The sequence below is a fragment of the Anthonomus grandis genome, chromosome 9 (genome assembly GCF_022605725.1).
Source record: "Anthonomus grandis grandis chromosome 9, icAntGran1.3, whole genome shotgun sequence".
Classification (NCBI taxonomy): domain Eukaryota; kingdom Metazoa; phylum Arthropoda; class Insecta; order Coleoptera; family Curculionidae; genus Anthonomus; species Anthonomus grandis.
The window spans coordinates 21,662,119-21,681,526 of NC_065554.1; the positions used below are offsets into that span (position 1 = coordinate 21,662,119).

The following is a 19,408-nucleotide window of genomic DNA, read 5'->3' on the forward strand; positions in this document are numbered from 1 at the left end:
ATGCTGACCTATTTATCAAATTTTTAAATTATTTTATAGGCTGCACCAAAACAACAACAGATTTTCTGTCTACTGATACTAGTCAGAAGTCTACTGATACTAGACATTCCAGTCATAAGTCCATTAATTTAGTAAACCTGACTAGAAAATCAGGAGTTTCTATTATAACCTTACCTCCTCTTATATCAAATAAGTTGCAACCGCTGGACGTAAGTGTCTTTGGACTATTTAAAACCTATCTGGTAGAAGAAATGGATCACTGGCTTACAAATCATCCAGGCTCTAGGATCACAGAATATGATATGGCTCCTATTATTAAAAATGCGCTTATTAAGGCTTTTACACCAATAAATATTATTAACGGTTTTGAAAAAACCGGAATCTACCCATATAATCCAGATGTGTTTCAAGACAGTGACTTTGCGCCAGCCGAAAACATTCTTCAAAAGGAATGTAGGACAGAAAACATTAATCCCGTCGAGGGTCCCGTAATAAGTGATAAAGTCTTGTTGAGAAAAGATGCTATCCAGAGTACTTCTAAAGAATTAGTAAACAATTTTGAACAAGAGCAACCATCATGTAGTTATGTTTCAGTTTCAACTTTAAGCCCAGTTCCAAAACCCTCTCAAAATAAAGAAAGTGTCAAATCCAAATCTAGGCGCATAGAAAGATATAAAATAATAACCAGTTCTCCTTACAAAGATCAATTGGAAGAACAATTAAAACCAGTGAAAGTTAAGCAAGTAAAAAAGAAACTAGACGACAAAGCAGGGACAAGTACTAGTAATGGAAAAAAATTAAAAGTAGGAATTTCTAAGCAAAAGAAGCAAAGTGCCATGTCAAGAGCAGAAGAGAAACAACACAACATAAAAACAATGCCGGACGAAGAGAAAAACACATTATGCATTTACTGTCATGAGACCTACGAAGACACTTGTTATGAAGAATTGATAATGTGGTGCCTGGTTACATGAAGATTGTTCCTATAATGAGCTAGTTACAATTATGTTTGTGACAATTGTCGTTGATTAATTAGCATTCGGACTCACTTGCCCCATGTGGGTGACTCACTTACCCCTATAACTTGGGACAAGTCATTTTTAATTTTTTTTTGTTTTAAGTTTGATATTTTCCCAAAGAGTTAATGTTTAGTTTATTTTTAAGGTGTTAATGTTAGTTTGAAACCAATTAAACTCGTGTTACAAACGATGAATGTTTTTTTATTTCTAAAACTTAGTAAGTTATACGCCGCAGAGCCTTAAGGTGTCTTACTTATCCCATCCTCCCCTAAATATAAAAAACAATTTTTTTAAGTGTCTTATTCATTAAATATCTTTAAGAAATTGAAAATTACGATTGTTTTAAGTCCTAGCACATCAAACAAATGTGGGCTGTTGGGAAAAAAATACGATCATAATCTCATAAATATTCATGAAACAAGCAATTTACTCCTATATACTTGTTTCGTTCTATTATTGAGCAACTTCAGGTCTTAAAAAAGATGTGAACTGTGCAGGTTTTTATCGGTCGGTTGATTCTCCGAGAGAACAGCAATTAAGAGAATCCGTATACGTGATCATCTAGTTTAAAATAAAACGACTTTTGGATGTATATAGTAAAATCAAACTGTAGCATTTTATTAAAACGTAAAATAACTATAATTACACTCCTATCACTATATTGCAACACAAATAAAACAGGATAACTAAAAGATTATCTATTTTACCACAATTCCTATAAATAAATATTGGACGGTAATGAAAACTAAAATAAATGTACATAAATAAAATATCATATATGCTCTTTTAGGCCTATGGGCTACCTTTAATAAGGCCATGAATCTTACACTAGACTATCTACAATAAAGCACTTATTGTAATAAGAAATGCTTGTGGTTTATTACCTTTAGTACGGTCAATATCTCTGCCTGAACTTATAAACATAATACTAATTATATTGAGTGCATTTTAAATAACTATCTACCTTAAATACGCAGCAATAGATCTTCTCAAGAATAAATCACATTTTCAGCGTGTAAATCTCAACTAAACATTATTAAAATTAGCATACTATAGCAAATTATTTTAACTGTAATTTACAAGTTTTACAGCGTCTTAATTCTAATAACAAAACAATATAAGCTATAATAAGTTCCGAATTTGTACTCCATGTATACTTAACTATAATTAGTAGTATAATGTGCACTTGTGATGAATAAAGTGGTACTTTTCACACTTAAAAAAACAAAATTATATGGCAGTGTGATACGAGTAAAATAATAATCGTTAATATATCCAGTTTACTGGGACCCATTGGTGTTCGGTGGTAAGTGCTTCCAAGGCATCGATAATTTCCCTAAAAGTGATATCAAAGTCGTTGTTTGTTATCACTTGGTCGATGTATTTGTCGTAAGTCCTTTGCATGCTGGCACTGTCTTCTAGGGTCTTTTTCAAGTCTTCTTCCTGTCAAAAAGCGAATTTATTTCATTACTTCGTTAAACTATTATAACACACTTAGAATTTTATTGATTAATTAGAGATATTTAGGGAGAAAATCATTTTATGACCACAGTTTTGTGCCCCTTGGCTTCTTTATCATAGCAAACACAAAAAAAAATATTTTAATTTAAAAAGACTTAGGTTTAGGGGTTGTAAACTATACACAATCCAACCTAGTTCATACCATACTTAATAATTATAAATTTGTTTGCCTATTAATTTTCTGTTGAATATAATTTAGTTTAATTTTATTTTACCTTAGGTAAAATTATAAGATGTTAAATCGAACATATTTCAAAGACTTGATATAATTTGGTATAGTTTACATATGTTGTATTGAAAACTTCTCTCAAAGAAAGCATAGAACTGCATTTGAGGTGTCAAGACATTTTTTCTCCTTATGTTAATGTTATGAACAACTGTTCGAAATGATAACATATAAGTGCAATAGACACAGATCACAAATACAGGGTGTTTCAGAACTATGGGATCAAACTTCTAGGGGTTGTTCAGTGCAACAGTAGAATCCATTTGAGTATAGGAACCCATGTCCGGAAATGTGTCACTACGCCACTACGGCCCTAAGACGCGTTTAAATTTAGAAAAAATATTAATTACCTAAATAGGATCTGATGCATATATTTTTACCTTTTGTATATGATACCATCACAACAATTGTTCAAAATGTCTTCCTCAATACACCGATTTAAACGCCGCACATGATTTCGGCGGACTACACTAAAAATTTGATCCTCGTTTTGAATGATTTCAAATGCTGCTGTTATTCGTCCAATTAAGTCTAGCTCTGATTCTACTGGAGTTTCGTAGACTAAAGACTTTACATGTCCCCACAAGAAAAAATCGAGCGACGTTAAATCGGGTGACCTAGGAGGCCAAGAAACTGCTCCACCTCTGGCAATCCAACGGTGCCCAAACCGTTGAGCCAAATACTCGTGTACTTGTACTGCAAAGTGAGTCATCATAAAAACAGAGACAATACACTTTGATTCTTGAATCCAGGGGCAACCAAGTCAATTCCAGCAATTTATGCGAGACATGTCCATATTTTCGGATTCTGTAAATAAATCGGCTTTACGAATTTTCCACTCTATGTTTTATTCTGTTTTTAGTTACTGCGTCAAGGCAAGGCCCGTAAATAGGAGCATAATAACTAAAATGAGAAAGAATCAAAGTTTTACTTAACTTTTTTTTATCAAATAAGGAATTTCGATGAGGAAAAAAGTCTTAATAGTTCATAGGCTCTTTGTATGTGTTGGAGAAATTTGCTCTGATCCAAAATTAAACCCAAATTTCCGAACCTGTTGGTAATTTTGAATTCTTCATTACCTATTGATTCAATTTTTGTTGTTACCAAAGAGCATGGCTACATTAATTTTAGAATTCAATATTAAAGAATGCTCAGCAGGCAGATGTGCAATAACATCAAGATCCCTATCAATTACTTCAACGGCATTTTCAAGAGGGAAAGAGAAGTAAAACTGGGAGTGCGAGCATAAAGATGAGAATCACAGTGTCGCACAAACTTTCAAAACTGGCTAGTGTATACAGTGAATAATAGAGACTTGTGATCCCCACTGATACATCTCGATAAAGAGACAAGTTATTATCGAGCTTGATACGTTGTTTGTTCTGAAAGACTCTGGTCATGCACCACATGATTTCAAAATTGTTAATGGTTAAATGGTTAAGAGTGTCAAACGCTCTACTGAAGTCCAACAAGGCCGGTACAGTACAATTTCCATCTTCAACATCTATGTATATGTGAGAGTGCTTTAGTACCACTAAATCCAGTTCGAAACTACGACTGAGAAGGACGTAAAATTTTATTTTTATTTAAATAAGTATTTAACTGTTCAGTCATTATTTTTTCGAGTCACTTTGAAAGTCTGCAAAAAATACTGACGGGTCTAAGATCAGAAAGATCTTTTGGATCTTTATTTTTACGAATTAGTATGACTAGAACATGTTTCCAGACTTCGGGAAATTGTGATGATAGTAAAACAGTGTTAATAATATTTACGAGGTAAAGAAGTATATATGGACCGCACAATTTAATGAGAGAGATACCCAAGCCATCAGAACTACAGGACGGATTTCCCAGTTTAGTAAGAGTTTCTTGTACCGTGATCTCTGAAATTATAGGCTAATAATCGAAATTGATGTTGACGTAGTATAATATTGTTTTGATAGTACGTAAAGAAGAAGTTATAGCACAAGTGTTCTAAAATAAAAAAAATATTATTCAATTTGTTGTTAGGAACTGCTAAAGTTTTTAACTCTTTCCATAGATCTTTACTACTTTTATTTCTTGAAATAAAATTAAAATAGCGTTTTTTATGTTGCGTCATAGTATGGATGTTAGTATTCCCTAAACGTTTACGCTATTCCAAATTATCCGTAGTTTGATTCTTAAATTTCGCTCTAGCTTAATCCCTTAATCTTATCAGATCACAAATCTCTTGAGTCAGCTAAGGACCTTTTTGTTTCACGTCAAAAATACGATGCATATTTAACTGAAGAAGAAGAATTTGACTAAAGTGATTTTGACAACGTATTTGTTTTAATAAAAAAAAATAAATTTCTGTATGTATGCCACCTCGGTTCATATTTAGGCTTGTCGCACTTAATTTTACACAGTACACACTCCTGGTATAAAAAGTTGAAATTAGTAACAAAAATAGATTGAATAATATAATAAATATTGAGAGTATTGTGTAATGTGTGTAGCTTCAGTAACTAATTTCTCTATTTCCAGTAAGTAGCATTTCCTTCAAAAAAATTAATATTAACGTCACCCATGTATAGCACATATTTGAGCTATGTGACATTTCAACTGTCAAGAACGCTTCCAACCAGTCTACAAAGATTTTCTAGTTAACATCAGGACCCTATAAACAACACCAAACACTAAAGAAAAATAATTTTATGAGATTTTTAGAAATAAATCTAATTAAACCTATTATTTAATATTTAAAATGGTGTGTGATATAAAATAATGCCCCTGCACCATTTTTGCTCTCGGGCCTATCCTAACAAGAGAATACCCATCAGTATTAAATTTACTACAAGTATTATGAATATTGGCATTATGCCAGGTTTCATACCTAATATGAGGAGTAACTTTTCAAAACGAATTATGTCCATTACAACTTTTTTTTCATCAACAACAAAAAACGAATATTTCTTGTTTCCATTCATTTTAAGCCGGTATAGTAAAGTATTTTCATAGATACTGGTCGATGTTATCTGTAAATAGTTCTAATTGAAATCAAAAACAACAAAGATTGTGAGAAAAAGTCAAAAAACAGTTAAATATAACGCTTTTTGATCCATTACTGTGGATATAATGCGTTTTGTTGTGGCTGATATCGAACATAAACTTCTATGTTGTAAATATTTAATAAGGAATAAAAAAGATAAAACGCAGCTGAGCAGTTTTTTCACTTAATATAAAATAAAACACATAAAACCAAGATACGAGAAATAATTTTAATAGAAAAACTTATAAATTAAATATGGTTCACTTGGTCTTCTTCTAAGCATTCGAAAAAGTTTTCTTCCCCTTCATTTTATTGAGCTCCTTCTGGAATTTGTGGCGCAATACTTAATGCATTGTTAAAGAAAGCATGAAAGGAATTTTATATTCCCAGTCGACCCCAATTCTAGCTTGGAGCAATTTTTTAACATCTGTTTTTTATCTTCATTGATTCAATTCACAAGTATTACGTCAGATAGCTCTTGTGCGTTTTTTTAGATTCTGACCACGCTTTACTCATGGCATTGATATTTTTGATTCATCGTCAAAATAATACGATGGTTCAACTTTGATTTTGACCTCGAAGGATTTATTTTTTCTGAATTTCTGTATAAATATTTGTTTCATACTTATACCCTCAATTTTTTAACATTATTAATCAGATGATTTAGACAATGTCGTCATGCTAATTTGCTTGCCTGTATTGGCCAAATATCGTAATGCGTTTTGATATATCAGATCTCACGGACATAATGCGTTTCGATGTGAACATCAGATTTTTCACACAAATTAGACAAAAATATAAACCTATTTGATTTATTCTGAGTTAATACGTGTAAAGAAGAGGTGAAAATAAATCCAAAACCGCAGCCAACTAAATTTTGTCCTCGAGTAGACATAATGCGTATTGATAACTTGCTCCTCATATATTTCCAGTATATCAAATTCTTTGACGAATATGTAACTTATTAAATCATTAAAATTTGGTACAAGAGACCGTATACTCAACAGATTAAATATAGCATAAGTCTGACAGCAGAACAACTAATCAGTAGCAACTTTACTGATAAAACGTTAATTATCCACACAGACTGCAAACAGGCAGTTCTTGTGCTCTAAAGCGTTCTTATGAGTATTATGTTAGATTTATCCAATTTGTTTAACTAATTTTCGTTGATGACATCCATATATTTAAAGTAAAATTATGCTAATCTAATTATAAATACCCCTTTAAAAAGAGTTAATTGAGTTATCTTGGATGTGAGATGTAAATCTAATCTATGAACTCTATTCTTTATTATATAAAATCCATCACAAGTAAAAGTAATTTTTAGAACCCTCCTAACTATATAAATCAATAGATCTTAAAAAGCATTACATTGCAACTACAAAGATTATTATTAGCTCATTCATAGGTATCATGAAACTCAATGTCTATCAAGTAATTTATTTCACACATATCGAATCAAAAATGCAGATTTTACATCTTTAACGGCGTACAGCTTCACTTTACATTGGTATAAATACTGGCTCAACAGCATATACAGGCAAAAAATATAAACAAACAGCACTCTTACCTCATAGAGCGACGCTAGCGATTCTAAGGTTCTGGCACGTCTGGAACTGTAGCGAATCGAGCTCTGACGGTCAAACTAACATGCAGAAATAAAAAAAGATACAATTTTCACGTTCATGCCAGAACTTCATTCATGAAACAATCCCAATACGAGCTTACAACTCATTATAAATTAGAAAAAGACTTACCGTTAGGTTCCTACTAGAGTATCTTAAGTTTTGATGGCTCTTTGACACGTCATAAAGACTTTTCAGTTGTTCCATCCCAGGAGCTGCTATGAAGATAACGTAGGGTAAAAATTCTGAGCTGTTGTGTAGGATTTTTAGGGACATCGGACTGCAGTCTAAGATACACATTTTGCCCTAAAATTTAATAAGATTTACAGGTTAAAGAGGTGGTTTTGTTCAATGAGTAGGCAATAGCACAATATTTGACTCATTTTTGAAATGTTAGAATGGGGATATTATAAGGAACATTGATAACAAATTTAAAAGGGATATTTTTAATATATTTAAAAAAATTGTTATTAAGCGTTCATTATTTATTGGCGAGTAAGAGTTATTACAAGGTAAGTCAAATTGGACCCCCTTAAGTACACTATAGGTGCACAAATCTACCAAAATATAAATTAATAATTATGTATTAGTTATGCTATGATTTCTTTTGAATTATTTATTTAAAACAGTATAGTTTCTCTCTCTAACAATTTCTAAGAAAGAAATTCATGCATAATAATCAGTTGAATATTTTTGTACATCAACTGTTTTAATTCACACCGAAACGAACGGTAAACGATACATTTGATTATCACACATATGATTCCAGTAATAAACACATTTATTTTACCTGCTGTATAACATCCCTAATAGAATCCAAATGGGTGCCATATAAATGCCCATTAAACTCCCCATATTCTAAAAATTTATTATTTTTTATATCTTCCTCCATGCTTTCCCTATCGACGAACCAATAAGTCTGTCCATTTTCTTCGAGGACTCTTTGAGGCCTGGTGGTGTCTGAAAACAAAAGCCATCATACCATAAAAGTTTTGAAATAATCCAGAACTATGCAACTTACATGGAATAACACCGGCAAACTTGTCGGGATCACTGTTAATAAGTCTATTTTTTATGGTTCTTCTTCCTACACCTTGGGTGCCAATGAGTACCAACGTTTTTCGTTTGAAGGGTGGCATCCGGGTTACTTCTTCATATAACAAGAGTTCGGCTTTATCGAAATCGCAATTACTTTTCGACTGGTAGGTGATTTTTTTCTTCTTTCGGGAGATTCTCGCACCTTTAGGAATAAATTTTTAAGAATTTAGAGGACCATTAAAAATTTCATATTACATTATTAGTAAAAGATGAAGCATTGTTGCCGTTTAAAGATGAACAATAATCAGCAGAGGCTTCTCAATTAACTCGTTGGAACAATTATCCTCCCAAAAAGTAATAATTCTTAAAATTACATGACTTTTTAATAATTTAACAACATATGGTACAGACCTTAAATACATTGCAAGGAAAATGACTCCAAATACATAGAAAAAATTATTTAAGGAATGGCTTCAAAAACCAGTATGAAATGTGAAATAGCTTAAAATGCCTGGCATAAAATTAAAAATTACTCCAAATCCTGAACAGCTAAGGATTGATTAACTTAAAGCATAGTTTCAAAAAGATATCATGCAAATATCAGGAAGGGATTTTAAATAGCTTTAAATGCCTGTAAAAATAAGCAATGGTTTTATCTGCTTCTAAGGAATGGCTTCAAACATCAGGAAATATAAAAAGCCTGGAAAATTAGATCAAATACTAAATATTTAAAAAAATTGTCTTAAGACAACGCAGAAGAATAAAAAATAGTTTTCAATTTCAGAACGAACTGAAATAACTTTAAATCCTTAGTACCAAACTGGAAATTAATCCAAAAGTCTGGAATACCTTAGAAATTAATTTAAATATCTGGAACAAATGAACCAGGATTCTAAAGCTTCAAATGCCAGAAAGGAGATTAAAATGGCTTAAAGGGTAGCAAAAAAAATGAAAATGACTGCTAAAGTCTGGAAGACATTTGAAATAGTTTCGAATATCTGTAATATATGAAATGTATAGGAAATACTTGAAAATATTATCTTAAAAAATCTTCCAAATATTTCGAGATATATAAGAAATAAAGTACGATTTCAGCTGCCATCAAATAAGAGGAAGAAATATAAAATGCCTGGAAGATCAAATACTAAATAATAAAAAAAAACAAAAAGTTTTTTTTTTAATGTCTGGAAGCTGAAAATAATAGAAGTGTCTCAATGCATCCAAGGAGAATAACAAATGGCTCCAACCGAAAAAAAGTATAGATGCCTCTGTGGAATCACATTGAGAATTAGGTACTTCACAAGACTGGAACATGTAAGAAATGGCTTCATATATAAGATAACACTTTAGACGCCTAGAAGTATTCATAAAATACTAGAAAATCTCTCAATATGTGGAATATAGAAGAAATTTATTAAAATACCTGGAAGAATGGAAAGGATAAATTATTCTAAATAACAAAAAAACAAGAAGTGTTCCAATAAAACAAAGAAGAAATAAGAACTGGCTTTAAATACCATAGGAAAAAATTTAAATTGAAACGGCAGAACTGGATGATAGTTTTCTTCCCTAACATTTTCTGGCAAAAAATCCCCAGAAAATTCTGTATATTTCATGATTTGTAATGAATCAAAATTTCATGATGCCTTTTTCAACTTGAGTCGAGAGCGCTCATTTTTACTTTCCGCTAATATAGTATATGTATATATGCATCTTTATTGCCTACTATCCATCTCCCAAAATATCACGACCTCTGCCTGGAATAGAATGGAATTTGGATCAAAATTGATCCAAATTTTTCATCCTCTAAAAAAGTAAAAATCAATCCAATATCCAATGAATGTCCATGGATATTGGTTTAATTTCTTAAAAAAACCAATGGATGTCCTTAAGATCATGCAAATGTCACAAACACTGACAGCCATAGGACCATTAAATAAAATCTTGCACTAAACAAATAATTTGTTAATGCGAAGGAAAATGTAAAATAGAAAGTCAGATAGTAACCTTTTCTTATCTAAATAGCTACGAAAGTGATGACATAAATTTCAGTGCAAAAAGTCCATTGGACGTCCATACAGTTACGTTGTTTTTTATTTTAAACTTTTGAGAAAAAAGAATATATAAACTACTTAATTTATTCCAAGTTACGGATTCACACTCTATTCATTAAAATGAAGTTTTCGACGAGAGAATCTAGAAAAATAGGAGTTCAGTGACGTTTCATTTGTTCCAAACACTTGCTTCTTTTTTTAACACACATCCATTAAAATTATCCAATGTCTAATGGCTTCTTATAATTGCCTGACCTATAACTTCTTATTTTATTTGCAAACAATGAGATTAAGAATTTTGTAAATTCATAAGATGAACAATATATTCATTAAAATGAAGATACAGGATACGGGAGATGGACGTCTAATGAATCTAGAAAAATAGGAGTCCAGTGGCTTCTCATTTCTATTCGTTCAATTGCTTTTCACTTTTTTTTCCATCCCAGGTATTGAAATTTACTTAAATGCATAGTAGATCCTATACATTTTTTAGGAAAAGATAAACGTCTGATAAATGGCTTCTTAAAATTGTAAACGTAAACTAACTATTCTTTTCAAAACATCTTATAGAAAGCCAATGATAAGTTAAATTCCTTTGGCTAGTTTAAAATTATTAATACATTGCATTTGGACTAGTTTGGTTCAATGCCGGACATCCATTGAAGAAAGTGTGCTGTCACTTGGATGTACACCTTGATTGTAAATTAATTCTTCATATATGAATAAGCTTCATTATTCTTGCTTCATCGTTTGCCTGTCTAATGTTGCATTTTATGGTAAAATGAGCTCGAATGCATTTTAAAATAACAATTAGGTATTGAACTAAATTATATTCTCTTGTATTATAACTTCTAGATATGTCTTTAAAGTAAATTTTTTATACAGGGTGTTGCAGATTAGATATTGACTAATAATTTGTCAATGAAGAAAATTTTTATTTTAAGGAAAAATAGTGGAGTACTTAAATATTTCCATAAATATCTAATTCATATATTGTTGTACGGTTGCTACTGGTTAATAGTTAATACTCACAGGCCAAATACATAGAAAAATATAGGAAGTTAATTGACGTTATGATCAAAACACGTTTTTTTCTGAAAATCCCTGAAAAATTCACACCGTTAAGGATCAGCATCTTATCCTGAAATGTTTTGTCAATTTTTCACCATCCTATAAACAAACCACGTGCTATAATAAAGTGGTACTTACCACATATACTAATCTTATGTACAAAATCGTTCTCGGGAGGCACGTAGGCTTTTCTTCGCTCTTCCAACTCTAAAGACGGTATGAGTCCGACCCTGCCGTCACCCCCGACCAGTTTCGCTTGCCACCAATTAGGATCGCGCTGATCGACGATCTGCAAGATGTCGCCCCTCTCGAATGACAGTCCGATCTCTTTACAGGGCAGTAACGAGTCTTCTTCCGGTCGATATTCGAATAATGCTCGCATGTAACACTAATAGAGAAGACATATATATTGCGTAACTCATACTTCTCTTATTTCATTCTTACAGAAAGAAGTGAGTGGTTCAGTGTTAAATGTCAAGTCAAGTGTTATACAGTTTCATCTTTGAACTTTTAAACTATAATTACTGATAGAAATCTTATGTGTTGATTAAGTTTAATGGAATAAAAGATGTTGGTGTAACGTTTGATGAATCAATAATTTTTAAAAAATACAGCATAATAAATGAAAAAAAGAGAAAATTCAAATATAGGTGACTCACGGTTAATTTTTTCGTGATTCCTAGTGATCCGTTAACAAGAGGTGCATGAGTGTCATTACTTGGTGCATTCCCGACTTTGAGGGTGACCGAGTCTCGGCTCTTCGCTATTTCTACTTGGAGGTCTTCGGGTGTTCGCACTGGGTTGCCATTTACTTCTAGAATAACGTCGCCTAGGTGCAGAAGGCCTTGTTTTTCGATCATGCCTCCCTCTAGGATACGGGCTATTACTAAGTTTTCGTTGTTGTCCAGCTCCACCTGCGAAAGAGATTCGTTTATTATCAGTTTGATTCTACTTTTATTTAGTCGCTGCTTAATAATTACAATAAATATTTCAGGCAGGTGGTACCAAGACGAAAGAATGAAAAAAGATGAAAAGTAAAGTCAATTGCCTCTCAAAAATAATAATTCACTGCCTGGAACAAAGGTATATATATTTTACAATATTCTGATGATTTCTGTATTTATTCAATTAAGAAAAACTGGGATGACTGTAAGATTAAACTAGGTGATGTTATGGGTTTTTGTCACAACTACTCTTCCCAAAATGGCTTTGAGACATCTGCGCAAATCTTCTGTTGTTGCTGTTACTAGACAAGGTCTTACTAAGGAAGATACTATATAACTAGGTGAAACCTTTGTACTCTGGAATTATAAGGTTAGGTACTTGAGGTGTCCTTTAGATAAGAAGCTCAATTGGGAAGAACTTAATATTATTATAACACGAGGTGAAGAAAGCTTAAATACGAATTCAAATAATTTCAATCGAGGTAATAGGTTTTTTCTGACACAACCCACTATTAACATAAAATTATTACATGTAACATTTATCAGATTAATAATGGTCATAGACAGTTTGGTGCCATGTTGTACAATTGAGAGGATAAGCCATATTGCTTATGCAATCGTCGGCTTGATAGCTGTAATCGTTTCATCTTTAATAATTGCAAATACAAACTATGGATATTAAATGTTTTAAAGAATTAGCCTACTTGAACCTTCTTCCCTTTATCCTTTTTACAATTATGAGGAAAAATATAAGACTTCTTGATATTTTTATTTAAATAAGAACGCTTGAAAAATAGTCGTCCTTAATTTTTTCCATAAGCTTATCCCATTTCGTTGAACTGTCTTTGTTTGTTCTATGGAAAAGTCATTCAGATAAATCCCTGTGACTTTAAGCATGTGTCATTGTACGATATTATTGTGTGTTTTTTATTTCGATTTTTTTTAATTATCTATACATATAAGGTCTTAAGTAATTGCCTAAAAAAAGTGGAAAAATTGAATTAAACCATCAGAGGCGCCAACGGTACTCTCTGAAACTAATCTATCAATTTCGATTAAAGAATAACACTCTAATTGTGCCATCTGTTGGAAAATTGTTAACCAGGAGGTCAAATCGTCATCGGGTTATTTAAATGACTGGCATAGTGGTAAGGGTAGTTAAAAGTAAAGTTTATTCCACTAGACCTAGAACTTGGTACAAATTGAGGAAGAAAATTCGACAAGAAACTAATGCAATTACATTGGAGATGAGAGTGTTTAGTTTGGACCACATAAGGTCGATTTGACGTTTTGACTAACTTAAAAAAAGGAAATGTAATCTTAGACAACTTTAAATGCATGAAAATAATAAAAATCGTGAATTGAGGTAAAAACTGAATTCTCTTATCAATTTAAATTATTCAACCATAAAACTTCCAAAAAACAGTATGATGTCAACTACTTTCAGAGTTTGTATATCCAGATTTGTATGTTGTTCCCACAATAAATTCAGATCGAAAGACTTATTAAAATGGCTGATAAACACCTTTTCCAGCTTCAATTAGATGCCTTTAAAGCTGGACTATCATCCCGAATCAACTGAAGATTCTTGAAAAATTATTACTTTTTTTACAGTGACAAAATATCCCTAGATCCACGCCTGTTTAAAATAAACCCACGTGACAGACGACTCTAATCTCTATTCACGTAACACCTTGAAAGGGTCTACGATATAATATGAAACCTGTCTGAAGGGCAGGTAGACGAAGTACCTTTTGGGTCAAAGGAAGTCATTGACTTTCAAACAGGAAGACAGGTGAATACGCTTAGAAGTCTTATTGCGTCGAAACGATGTTGATAAAATATAGTTTTTTTTTTTACGATTTTGTTTCTTACCGTAAGTCCGAGTGGTTCCCCATTTTTCTTCCTCACGCCCACCATACGAATTTCGTCGTTCGTCATACCGTTCGGGAATAGTTTGGGCGGTTCAGTCTTTCTATTCGGATCGGGATTTTGCGTTATTTTCGCTATGTGGTCGTGACTTTCTAGAAGGCACCTAAAAAACAAGATTTTTTTTTTAAATTTTCAGTTATTATGCTGTATTTAATTTTATTTATTTATTTTTTACCTAAAATGCGGCCTGTTAATGATATCTGCTAACTCACGGGCCTCTCTGTTCCACGATCGGCTACATCTAACAAAAATATCCTTTTGCAGTTCTAAGCTAATTGATGATTCTGGAGGGGATAGGTTGGGCGGCTTATCTTCGGTACGGTCCTGGACCTGAAAATTGTTACAAAAAACACCCTCAGTCCAACGTTTCACTAAACGTTTTATTCAAATCTTAATTCAGATTCCTGGGCAATCAATTTTGGTAAGAATGCACTTGCGCAAAATGTTAGTCATCATATGCTTCTCTAGATATTAAAAAAAGGAAGAAATAAATCTACAACGTACATCTGTACACCAGATCAGACAGTAGAAATCAGTAAATCCTAAAATATTTTTTCCAGGCAGTTGCAGCCTTAGAAAATACATTTTTTAGAACTAATAAATCAATTTTAAATGCGTCGAAGAAAATACGTAATTTAACTAGAAAACTATTACTCAAGCCTAAAACATGACTTTAACTATCCAGGATGGATTAAAGATTAAGTTCAACTGCCTGGAAGAAGCAGAAAAAAAGTATGCTTGTTTTAAAGGGTAAAAGAAAAAGTAAACTACCTATTTTTTTATTTCTTTTTAAGTTGGTAAAGTTTATTTTAAATAAGAAAGGTCTAAGTATAATTACTTACGTAAATACTTTTTCAAGTTAAAATAACTCACCCTGGAGAAACGATACTTAATTTTCTCAACATAGAAGTAATAAAAAAAAATCACTTGGTGGACTTGGACTAACTGTAAGATTATTTCAACTGCCTGTAATAAGAGATACCGACATGATGGCGTGGTGCAGGTGGGTAGCGACGTAAAGCATGACGTGAAACTTTACTTCAATGTTTCCAGTCCAAGCTTAAGGTCAGGCCTAATAGGTGCCTAGCACAAATCCTTTAAAGAACAAAGCGAACCTCTGGAATAACCTTACGTTCCTAAGGAGGCGTTGCGAGTATGGAATAACCGTGCCCTACTCCTTAGTACTTTATGTACTGTAGAGAAGAAACTAAAATGGAAATCAGACATAACGACGGCCTTTAGATCGGAGGCAGATCCATCTAATAATACCCAAGGCCTGAAACAGTGGACAAGCTAACCAAGAGAGTTTGAGAGAGAAAATTGGACTGGTGTCACAAAAACTTTCTAGAACTCAAAGGCGATGCCTCCGAAAAGAATTACTTAAAAGCGGTTAATAATAAAATTAGTGCCTAGTCGAACAAAGGCAATTGCCATCTAGACAAATCATTATAATTGCTACAGAGGTTCTAACACTCAGCCTGGGAACCACAGTGATGGCAGTAGTTGATCGAAGAAATCCAGATCCATTCTTCTAAGCGAAAAGCAGGATAGGCTCGTTTAGGAGAGATTGTGTTAGGCTCTGAACTCGGTAACGTTGAGTGAAATTCAGTTTCTTGAAGTGTCGTTTTCCGCAGGGATCCGCTGAATGAGCTGCGCGTTCACACCCAAGAGAATGGCTGAAAATGGGAACAACTTTAAAGAGATTAAGCCTATCGAAAGAGATTCCTCGACCAGGCAGAAAAACCTAGAGTCTGTCCCCGAGTGAAGGCACAAAAGCCTGGCCTAAAAATCGAGGAGTGTAATCTACTAAGCTACAAGAAGTTAAAAAGGGACAGACATTGACCTACCCTCTGGATGCAGCTTCTGCTCAGGCAGGTTTCAAGGTATTTTATCAATTGGGGAGGGTCACCCTAAAACAGTTAACCCCAAGAGACCCCAGGACGAGAAGAGGAATGAGGATGGTGTGGCATCACAGTAAGGCAGATGTAGGATAGTGGAGTCTTTTGGGATTGTACTTACACAAGAGTTTTGAAACGTACAAGAGCCTTCGAACGGGACACATCGCAATTAAAGAACACTTTAATAGAATTTGTGTGTTTAAGAGAGACATGATCTGTCGTCTTTGTAATAAAAATACAAAACTGTCCGATACATAACCTGTAGTTAAGAGGCACTATATAGCAGAAGGCGACAACTATTTGGTGAGAACACACTACACCCAGAAGACCTAAATACCATTAGCAGCAAGGTGATGTAAAATATTACTCATATTTTGTACTTTCGACTTTATTAATAAATTGTACTTAAAACATTTCTTCTGGGCAGCTGCCGTCTTTAAAAATACGCTTAACTACCATTTTGTAAGTTAAACTACACGAAGTATGGAGAAAAGATACTCCTCAATATACAAGTTAATAAGAAAATGGCTTGGTGGACTTTTCTTACTGTCTGTAATAAAAAATACAGGCATGATGGCGTGGTGTAGGTGGGTAGCCACATGAACTGTGACGTGACTTTGGGGTAGATTCACAGATCACTGCAATGTACATCGACCGAACTTCACTTCAACGTTTAAAGCTCAATCAAAGGTGTTATGCAATACGTGCAAATAAGATGGATGGCACCAGGCCTAATAGGTGTCTTTTAAAAATCCTCCAAAGACCCGAACCTCTGGAGCTCAGAAGAAAAATATTTGCTGTATAAAACCCAACTGTTTAATAGCCTTGTTACAAATTTCATTTATATGGTTCTGAAAATGTAGTTTCTGACCAAATACGACACCCAAATTTTTAGCTTTATTAGATCTAGTCAGAGTTTGCATTATTAACATTATATTAAAAAGAGACCCATTTAGGTTTTACTATTTTGCGATCTAATCTAGGTCTCTCTGCAGTTGAATAGTAACCGCAATAGATTTAATGTGCCTAAAGACCTTTAAATCATCTACAAAAATTAGATGTCTAGAAGACGCAAGCAACAACATTGGTGAAGAGCGTATTGGACTGCAGCGTATCCCAGAAGGAACGTCTGGAGCATACAACCTTCCAAGGAGGGCATTGTGGGAGTGAACCAACCCTTCCTAACTCGTGGGTTCTATATGTACATTTTCCAGAACTCAAAGGCAACCAGAAAGAGGAACTTGGGAGGCTAATAAACAGACATAGTAATTGCCAAGTGGAGCCGAGACCATTGCCTTCTAGGCAAGTCACTAAACGCTACATAACATACACCAAGAAATGCACAGTAATAACAGCATAATGTGAGGGCAAGCTTTTTTCGTTGTCCTTTACATGGAGAAGCCAAGCAAAAAGATAAGTCGCAAGGAGGGAGAAAATTCTAAAATTTTTGACGGCTTCCCTGCAGTCCTTTCGTTATTGAAGATTTGACAAGACTGCCCTTCTTTGCAGAGCAAATACTCTGTGAACAGTATTACATTTTCCCGATGCTATAATGCCGTAACACATTACTGAGTGGAATAGCGTATGGTACCTATGTATTTCTTAAGTGTTTTTAATTCCAGGAATCATTTTTCATTTCTTCCCGGCAGTTGGGTTCTTTTTTTCATGCAGTTGAAGTGAATTTCCAAATGTTTCAAGCTCTTTTAATAAATTTTTTACGTTTTTCCGTGCAGTGGAAGTAGTTTTTCATATGCAGTTTTGATCAATTTTCATTTCTTCCGTCAATATTTATAACGGTTTCATGCAAATGCATTTCGGCGTCAAATAATTCAATACAAGATATTTTCCCATGTAAACGAGTTTGACGCGACACTCGATCAGGCGAGATTGGGTGAGAATTTGGACTCGATAAACTCGACTGAGATTCAGATTCTGGAAGGGTCCTTCTTCGCAGGTGGTTCTCTGGATGATCTTCGCGACTACTACACAGGAGAATGGCTGGAAACGGACTGAAAAGCAACGTTGAAGGGATTAAACGGTTCCCTAATTAGGCACAAGAACCTAGAGTCTGTTTCCTGTGAGTGAAGGCACAAAATCTTGGTCTGAAAACACAAAGTAGAATTTACTAGGTTGCAAGCAGATGAAAAGGGGGCCGAGGTTGGCTTATTTTCTGGATACGGCTTCTATGCAGGCAGATTTCAGACATTCATTATCAATTGGGGAATATTTTATCAATTAAGGGTTACCCTGAAACACTTTAATAGAATTTGTGTGTTTAAGGGAGACATGACTGGTCGTTTTTGCCAAAAGGATCAAAAACTGTCAGTTTGTTGCGTAGAACCGTTGACTGAAAGAGTTTGAACTCTTTCAATCAACGGTAGAAGAGATAGATAAAGGGGTGAGCACAATAAGACTACTGAAGTTCGCTGGAGACTGAAAAATGGATGATCCCCAGGAAGAAAATAGAAGAAAAAGAGATATACAGAGAACTCAGTAATGAAGCTAGGAAAAATAAAAATTTGTTCCTTTTTTTAAATAAGATAACCCCTTAGATCTTCAGAAGAAAAAGGATAATTTTTCAAGAATCATACAAGACTAAACCTGGAGATGGATCTTTATTTAAGTAAAATATAATTATAAGTAATGACTAAATGTTTGATTTGTTTCAACGGTTTTTTCTAGGCTGTTGAATTTTTTTTTGCAAAAAACCTGGAAGAATTAGAAAGATGTAAAAATTTCTCTCGAAAATCAGTGTTTTTCGGTAGTTGCGGTAATTTTAGTTCATTGAAAAAATCTTGATGTTGGCAAACGATTTACAAATATATAATTTTTTCAAAACTCATGGAACGAATTTATTGATATTAGTTTAATTGAAAAGCTGATGAGGTTATTTAGTATAGATCACCGAACAAATATATTAATAAAACCGGGCCATAAACCGCTGAATGACCTGACAGGTGAGCAGATTTATATCTATAGTTTATTTATATATTACCTGTGTACTTGGGTAAATTTTAGGTTTTCCAAAAATCTACTATCACAACTAACATCTCAAATAATTTCC

The 19,408-nt window shown here is 33.3% G+C and overlaps 1 protein-coding gene across 5 annotated transcripts in view; it reads right to left on the reverse strand.

Moving 5' to 3' along the window:
* Nucleotides 1–1,611: 1,611 nt before the first annotated feature.
* Nucleotides 1,612–19,408, reverse strand: part of LOC126740606 (protein PALS2) — a 65,839-nt gene continuing 48,042 nt past the window's right edge. For 4 of the 5 annotated variants that reach the window (XM_050446703.1, XM_050446700.1, XM_050446701.1 and 1 more), the window contains 9 exons: nucleotides 14,622–14,776; nucleotides 14,390–14,549; nucleotides 12,230–12,484; nucleotides 11,709–11,958; nucleotides 8,429–8,647; nucleotides 8,198–8,367; nucleotides 7,540–7,713; nucleotides 7,353–7,427; nucleotides 1,612–2,462 (listed from right to left, as the gene is read on the reverse strand). In XM_050446703.1, the coding sequence (XP_050302660.1) occupies nucleotides 2,286–2,462; nucleotides 7,353–7,427; nucleotides 7,540–7,713; nucleotides 8,198–8,367; nucleotides 8,429–8,647; nucleotides 11,709–11,958; nucleotides 12,230–12,484; nucleotides 14,390–14,549; nucleotides 14,622–14,776 (1,635 nt within the window). In that variant the 3' untranslated portion in view covers nucleotides 1,612–2,285. The remainder of the gene's footprint in view (nucleotides 2,463–7,352; nucleotides 7,428–7,539; nucleotides 7,714–8,197; nucleotides 8,368–8,428; nucleotides 8,648–11,708; nucleotides 11,959–12,229; nucleotides 12,485–14,389; nucleotides 14,550–14,621; nucleotides 14,777–19,408) is intronic. The other variant, XM_050446702.1, reaches the window with a different exon arrangement.